This window comes from Eublepharis macularius, chromosome 3, assembly GCF_028583425.1.
Source record: "Eublepharis macularius isolate TG4126 chromosome 3, MPM_Emac_v1.0, whole genome shotgun sequence".
In the NCBI taxonomy this organism is placed as follows: Eukaryota; Metazoa; Chordata; class Lepidosauria; order Squamata; family Eublepharidae; genus Eublepharis; species Eublepharis macularius.
The window spans coordinates 158,572,558-158,580,891 of NC_072792.1; the positions used below are offsets into that span (position 1 = coordinate 158,572,558).

At 40.3% G+C, this 8,334-nt stretch overlaps 1 protein-coding gene across 2 annotated transcripts in view; it reads right to left on the reverse strand.

Annotated features, from left to right (window-relative positions):
* The window catches only part of PARP4 (poly(ADP-ribose) polymerase family member 4), a 72,134-nt gene extending 64,775 nt beyond the window's left edge, over window positions 1-7,359 (reverse strand). The window contains exons 1-6 of one of the 2 annotated variants that reach the window (XM_054973783.1): window positions 7,180-7,359; window positions 3,572-3,740; window positions 3,299-3,431; window positions 2,822-2,996; window positions 1,473-1,535; window positions 246-369 (exon numbers count right to left, since the gene is read on the reverse strand). In XM_054973783.1, coding sequence (XP_054829758.1) covers window positions 246-369; window positions 1,473-1,535; window positions 2,822-2,996; window positions 3,299-3,430 — 494 coding nt within the window. In that variant the 5' untranslated portion in view covers window position 3,431; window positions 3,572-3,740; window positions 7,180-7,359. The remainder of the gene's footprint in view (window positions 1-245; window positions 370-1,472; window positions 1,536-2,821; window positions 2,997-3,298; window positions 3,432-3,571; window positions 3,741-7,179) is intronic. The other variant, XM_054973782.1, reaches the window with a different exon arrangement.
* Between the last annotated feature and the right edge of the window lie 975 nt (window positions 7,360-8,334).

Here is an 8,334-nt window from a genome sequence, read left to right on the forward strand (position 1 = left end):
ATAGCTGAGTTGGGAGCCGAGGCTGAGCCAGTCGGACTGAAATCCCACATTCTGTCCACTGCCCCACAAGTAATGTGTTCAAAGTATATTGGTTCAAAGAACACCTGACAATTGCACATTGCTTAAATCCACTTAAAACACCATAGGAATAAAAAAACTTAACAAGGCAGCAGTTCCAGTTACAGCAAATGTGCAGGGCGGAAGGCTTTGTTTTCTTCTTTAAATAACAACATCAGCAAATTTACCTTAGTTCATCTGCGCTGCGGCTGTCACTTGACTCGCTGCTGTCACTTGACTTGCTCTCATCCAATAGGCCATTTAACACAGTCAGAAAACTGTCTTCCTCACAAACAGAGATGATCTTCACATCTATTGTTATGACAATAATTATTTCCCTTAAGTTTGCCAGAATTAATTACACCTCTTATATGAATACTGGCAAATCTTAAAATCAAGAAGAACATTCAGCATTTGAAAAACTGATTTTCTTGATTGGTAACATAATATAAAATATATATGGGATAATCAATCATTACATACAGAGCAATCTAGGGTTTTGCTTTATATTCTGTAACGTTCTGCCTCCTGAAATCCTGCTTTACATCAGAAATAATATCATGTAAGTTTCGAATGGCTTTAGATTAGACTAGCTCTGCACAGGATTGCACTGTATGCAACCCATATCAGAAAAAGATTGCTACATTGATATTAGTGTTGTTGTTGTTATTCCTGTTATATTTATTCTGCCTTTCAAGGAGCTCAGATTGACTACACAAGATCCCCTATGTGGCCTCCTGAGTAGTGGCTTGGCCTAGTCTCCTTATTTCAAAAACAGAGCTTCATCAGGCACCATAAGAATATTTTTGCTATGAATCTTGCCTTTTAATTCTGTTACTTTGCCCTTTCCAAACAAAAGGAGCAGCGACCTCATCTCTTCAACATCCATACTTACAAAGACAACTTTAGTGAGAAACCCAGGTGATAAGTTCCCTTTTCAAATGACTGCCATCATGTAGGCTATAAAATAGGATGTAAAATAAAAATTGGCTTTGATATTATATATCTGCACATTTGTTTTAAAAACAAAATTTTAGAACCAGGTAAGAGAGGGCTACAGATATGAGGCGCTGTAATTAGGTCAGGCACAGAACTTATAGGCTTATGTTTTTGGACACTTTTTCGAGTCAGATTGGTTCAGTCAATGGTTTAATATGGAATTACTACATTTGCTCATTCTTGCAGCCAGAGAATCTGGTCATACTTATCTATGCAACAGTAACCTCAAGGCTAGACTACTATAACATACACTGTGTGAGACTGCCCTTGAAGTCAATTGGGAAACTTCATCTGGTACAAAATAGATCAGCCCGGACCAACTCCTTCACACATACCGAACGATGGTTTGTTTTCAAATTCAATTCAAGGTGCAGATTGTTACCTTTAAAACTATTCATGGTCTCAGATCCACATACCTGCAGGACCACCTGTCCCAGTCTCTGTTAGCAGAGTATCTATGCAGCAGTTTGGACTCTGACCTGATTAGAGTAACAAAAGCTTTATTAATAGAACTAACAAACCAAACAGGAAAGAGAAGAAAATAAAACTAGCATCCTTGCTAGTTGAGAAAGTTTGTGCAGAATTCAAAGAAAAGTCTAAAAATGGCATTCTGCAGATAAGAAAAAGCTCTTGTAGAGAGGAGATATTCCCCTTACAATCCTGTTTGGCCAGAGCTTACTGTTCCCTACCAAACTTTTTCTCTTCTTTGAACACAAGACATCACAGTATTAACTCATGTAACAGCCGTGCTCTTCAGACCAATACTTTTTGATTAGTCCCTCCAGTAGAGTAATTAGAATGATCATTGCTAAACCTAGGGCTTATCAGTGGATGTTGCTATTTTATGGAACTTGTTACCATCTCCTTTGTTGAGATTCCACAAGCTGTACAAGGCAAAATTATTCAGGAGGGCTTTTGACACTGCCACCTAATTTCAATTCTTCTTCCAGCTCAGTGTGGACAAGCATAAAATGATAAATGAGAATCAACCTGAGTACTATTCATGCATCTTTCAAAAGTGTCTACAGGAGACTCCCTGAAGAGCATGAGAACTTCAGGTGCTGGAGAATTATTGAAGCTAAGCAAATGTTATCCTGAACAGTCAATGATGATATACAATATTTGCATACATAATACAGGTATTTTTAAATGCATGTACATATTTGTAATTTGCACACATCATATAGCCCTAGGTGCAACAATATTTGAGAAGTCTCTGATGAAACTATTATTATGTACTCATAAGCAGGCAGGGATCAGGTGTGAGAAGTTTACAGCCCCAGTCATTTTGTTCAAAAACATTTTTTGTTTATTTGTAAATGCAATAATTTTTGAATCAAGGTTACTAGTCCATAGGGTTCCCAGGTGCCTACTGGTGTCAGGTAAAAGTCCTTTGGTTTGCCCTGTTGCTTGTCGCTCTCTGGCAATTGGCAGGAGGTAGCAAGCCACCTGGCATTTGCCCACCACCAGTAGGCAACCCAGAAAAGAGCATGGCAGGTGAGCTCCTGGTGGGGTGAGATGACATCACTTTCTGAAGTGAAATCATCGACTCCGGCCATGGGAATCTCGTGCACTTTGCAGGGGCTGATTATGAAAGCAAGGGAGTGCTCCTGCAGCCAACGTGATGATGTCACTTCTGGAAGTGACATCATCATGTGAGGGCCCAAGAAGATCACGTCTCCAATGAGTTCCGGGTCCCCTTACCTCCCACCAGAAGCCTACGGGTACCTGGCAAACCTATTAGTCCACTAAGAGCTTCCCTTACCAGTTGTATTTTCTGATGTCTTCAAGGGCTCACAGTTTAAAGGTGGTAAAAGTCTGTTTTCTTTGACTGAGTCCCATATGAAATCAACACCTACAATGGGCAGCTGCTTCTTCTGGATGGCTTTCAAGTGAACAGCACTGAGTGTATTGGCATCATCGGTGACAACGTGAGTGCACTGAAATCAAATTAGTATTAGATGTTTAAAATGTAGAATTGCTTGTGTGTAGAACGTTCTACGGAACTCCTACCAGGGTGTGGCAAACTGGTAGAATCCTGCTCTCCTATTTAAGTTCTCTCTCCTTGAATTGCAGCTGGTTAAAAAGCCCTAAAGACTCTTGCAGCACTTTAAAGACTAACACTTACCGAGAAAGAAGCCTTCACGGGCTTTCACTCACAAAAACTTATGTCACAATAAATTCATTAAGAGTTTAAGATGCCACTAGACTTGACCTGCCCAGACATCAATACAAAACTTACCTCAGCATTTACTGAAAACGTTATCTGCCCACCATTTTCTTTAATGCAATCCTTCAGCAAGTTCTTCCTTTTGATGGTTAATTTTTTCAGTTTCAGGAAGAATCCACAGTTGGTAAAAATTGGCTCTGGCATCCTGCAAAAGCAAATCTCCAATTCAAAAGGCGGCGTGCTGTGACTTCCCCCTCTAAATACAGGTCTGTCACTGTGGTTTTGTCTTAACTGTGGTGATACTGGACCAGCATCCAGAATTTGACAAAAAGAACATTAATATACCTTTAATGGCAATGAATGCTTCCTAAATGGATAACTGGCCTCTGTCACGAAGAAATGGCAAAAAGAAAGAGTGCTGTGAGGTTACTGAAACTGAAGGGCCGTGAGGTGCAGTCTCTCTCTCCGGCGATCTGATGCAGCACAGTAGATTTGCCTTCTATTTCCAGTAACACTTGGCCAAACACAAACATAAACAAATATTACAAAATATATTGGAGTCTTGTGGCTCTTTAAAGATGAGTACGTTTTTATTCTACCATAAACATTCATGGATTAGAGCCTGCATCTAGAAACGTTACGAAGGTACCAGAAGAAAAGGTACCAAAAGAAAAGACATTCAGTAGCACTGTCCCGGAACTTGTGTCTGCACAATAATGTCCGCAAGGGAGCTTTTTTTCAAAAGTCCCCTAAAATTGTTAAGTACCACTCAATGTACATTCACAAACGCAGACGTAGCTGACTTGACACTTCCTTATCAATCCTCTCCAAGTTCCAATTCTACGTATTGTCGAAGGCTTTCACGGCTGGAGAACGATGGTTGTTGTGGGTTTTCCGGGCTGTATTGCCGTGGTCTTGGCATTGTAGGAACTACAATGCCAAGACCACGGCAATACAGCCCGGAAAACCCACAACAACCTTCCAATTCTACATTTGAGATTTATCCATGACAATCTTTATTATTTCAACCCATGGGAAAGAATTCCTAAAGAAATCCCAAGAACCCTGTTAGGTAGGTTAGGCTGAGTTTGTGACTGGCCCAAGGTCACCCAGCAAGCTTCCATCGCACAGTGGGAATCTGAATCCAGGTGTTCCAGATCCTAGACTGGCATTCTATAACCATTATACCACACTGGCTCTCTTAAATCAAGCCAGAGGCACATAAACCTATAATCTTCTCTGTGGCTGCTTTTCTGACATTTTTGCTAGCTTTAAATCAGAACCACTCTTCATGAAAAAATTATTTTGGGGTAATGTTAAATTGCATCAAGGAGCTCTTTCAACATAAATTAGTAACCTAGTCGCCATGTGGGATATTCAAGATCACATGTCAAATGTATATGCTTCTAAACCAAGCAGAAGAAAGCCAATCTACTACAAACTCCTAGGTTTCCTCACAGAAAAGTCCCACTGAATAAAATGGGATTTACTCAAAGTATGCCCAGCCCTAACCAATGCCTTCCACCACATTTACTGATAGCGGATCAACACAGTAGGCTCTGTTTTCACAAATATTTTATATTATTCATGGGTTCCTTCCTCATAGAGGTAAAGGAGTTGGTTGTCCTAGAATCGGCAACAAGTATGCACTGCCAGATAAAGCAGGGGGGGAAACTTAGGCTCAGTACATATGGGAGATTTGGTGTTCTCTTTGTTACTTGAAATTATCTCATGATGAAGACAGAGGTGGCCTTAGCCAAGTCACTCATGGGTTATCATTTTCAGCCTCCCCTATTTTGTAGGGTTGCTGCAAGGATATAAAACAGATGGTGGGGAAACCAAGGACAGGATAAAAATGCCACATGTACATTAAATAATAAATCTAAGAAACACTACAGGTTAGGGTGACCACATATATAAAGGAGGGCAGAATTTATGTATGTTAATAAATATATAGACAAGGGAATTAGGTGTTAACTGTCACACCAGCGCAAGAAAAACTGCACCAGTTGAAGTTTGCTATTAATCAGGGTGGATAAAAATCAATGATTTTTTTAAAAAAATCAAAACAATCGGATTTTTTTGATTTAAATCGGATTTTTTTAAAATAAAATGCTTTTTGAGGAAAATATATTACCATCCAAAGGTTATTCCATCATGAAATAAAGATTAGTTTTTAATTATGTAGAATAAGGCTGTATATGTTTGATTTTGTTGGTAAATAAATTCCATTAATCCATTCACAATGTCATGCTCTTCCAGAGGTTTTTGTAAGATTATTGGGCAGTTTCTCTGCCTACAAGATATTATCACAGATGCTTGGTTTTACAGTTCTCAAAACTGAATTTGTGTTAGCTCAGCAGAGATCACATGCCTCTTCTTCACAGCAAAAATGTTATAACATGAACAGAGTTGAGAAAAAGACCTTAATCCTATTGTTCTACAAACCTATGAAGACAGAATCAACCCCTCCAGTGCTAAGTTTCAAGAAGTGCAGTGAACAGAAACAATATTTTTCTGATGGTTTGGAGTGGAATAGATCTGCACAAGAAGAAACTAAGTGTGAGGTGGGAGGGGCAAGCAGTACAAAATGAAAGTGAAACCTTTTGAGCACAATACTGCACAAGTCTTTGGATCTTTTGTGTGTATGACCTGAGGTTTATCACATTCTTTCCTTGGGGGAAAAAACCTATAATGGCAGCAGGCCGTAAAAGAGACCCAGTTTGGGAATACTTTAATGAAGTTCCTTTACCTATCGGTAAGGCAGGCATCTACTTGCATATTAAAGTTATACCAGCAAGAATTAGTCTTCATGTAGAAAACTATGATTTAAATCAAGCCTTAATGACTAGTGATTTAAATCGTGATTCAATTAAATCAGTTTGATTTAAATCAAATCCACCCTGCTATTAATGAACTGTTAAAGGCATAGGAGCTCCATCCTGTTAGCATCAGGCTATCTCAGGTTAGCTTGCACAGCTGTGTATGTTCAGGGGAGTCTGTGTTGGCATTTGTAGTAGTAAAGCAATCCTCCTGAATCCAAGTCCCAGCAATTTATTTCAGTTCTGAAGATAGCACAAGTGACTGAGATTTAGAAGCTACTATCCTGACCCACTGCTTGCACAAAGGGAGATGTTATATGGACAAATATGGGGAGGGGGAAGCAATACTAAAGGAGCAGGTCTTCTCAGAAGTAAGTCCCATTTTATTTTAACTAACTCTCAAGAATGTTTCTTAGCATTGCAGCCTAAACAAGGTTTGAGGCAGAATTCCTAAGATCCTGTTCATAAAATGTCCCCAGAATTTTTTCATGCAGTTCACGCCTTTAAAAGGCATTGTGCGAATGTCAAACCCAATGTTGGAATCAGCTCTCAAAAGGCTTGCTCAAGCCTTCCCCCCTATGACTCATCAGCCATCCTTGATCCTAGAATAAATAATGTGAAACTGCCTAGAGTTGATTTCCTTGATTATCAACATAACTGTGTTTTAAAAAAATACTGCAAGAGTGAAAGTGTGAAGAGATCAGTGCAGCAACAAGATCAAAATTTACCCCCGCCAATCCTCAAGTATTTTTTAAAACTCTAAAGCCCCATTCAAAATTAAGTTCCCTGTTATTCAATGGGGCTTACTTCCAGTCCTTAGGACTTAGAACCTTAATTAAGTAAAATCCAAGCGTAATTTTAAGAAGTACAGAGGCCATTGGTAGTAATTGGCAATCTTTACTGAACTAGGTAACAGGACGGCAGAGGAAATCCCCGGTCTCCCTCCCCACCCCGCATTGGTACTCCAAGCCGAAATTCTGCAAGCGAAGGTAGTACAGGAGCCCTGCCCTGCTAGAAGGAAAGGAGGAGGAAGTTGGCAACCTTCTACGTAAGAGAAGATCCCGTTTGAGAAGCCATAAAAACGATCTGTTTTGTTTGAAAATCAAAGGCGAACCACAGAGAACGACTCACCTGGGCCAGCCACGGAATTTACAGCCCTGCACGCGCTTCCCGGTTCTCTTGACAAGGCGAGGCTCCCGACAGCGACTGCGCGGATTTCTCGGAAGGGCCGCTTTAGCCTAAGCGAGGGGGAGAAATGTGCCTCCCGAACACAAATCAGCGGTAGTTCGGAGATGCGAGCCAAACAGTCGATCGTCGAAAAGGAGCGCGGGCACCGCGCCAAGCAATAATGTACACCTTCCGGTTACTACTGCCCACTTCTTCCGAGGCGCTCTAAGTAGTGAGCTCTAGGCCACGGAAGTTTATGCGGGAATGAAAACGTGTTAGGCTTTTAAGTGCCAGTGAATCTGATTATTTCGAATGATTTGAACGACAGTGTTCTAAACGGGTGCTTTCTCTGGATTATTTCTGAGGGAGTCTAAAGTGTGGTTCGCGTGAAGGGGAATATGGAGCAAGAATGGACTACGTCACTTCGGGCTGCGGGGGGTGGATCCCACCTTTAAATATTCCTTCAAAAAGAACACCATGCAAGTAGAAAGATAGACCAGCAGGAAGGTTCCACCATCGGCTTAGTCAGCTAGTTTTCTACTTGCAGGGAATTTTGCAGGGAGTTTTTACACACTAGAGGGCATTCCAGACAGTGATCTTTCGTAATGATTTACCCTGCCAGTGCCCTGCGTGCTTTCAGACTGCAATCCGGTGCCCATTTATTGCACACAGTAACGTTTGTTTGTGAGTAAGCAATCCGATCGAACTGTAAACTATTACTGTGCAATAGTGATGACAGTCTCTTGTTATTCTTCCCAAAACATTACAATGAGCACTACATTTTCCGCTGGATATCTTTGATGAGATTTGTCTCCGAAAACAGTAATTTTTTTTCACTCCTATCTGTAAATAAGTAAGTTAATTTTATCATAGTAAAAATTTCTTCTAATCTTCCCAGCCATAAATAAATACTAGGTAAGGAAACTTTCTTCCAGGATCTGGCAAAGTTTATGATTGCCATCTTTATAGGATTATAGAAGACTATATACAGCATTTTTTAGTTTTTAAGTACCACAGGGCTTTATTATATTTATTTTTAGGGTGTAATTCACCTTTGTAACTCCCCATTTCTAATGGACCCTGTGGAGCAAGCGACGCTGCACGCACCCACGATATTTA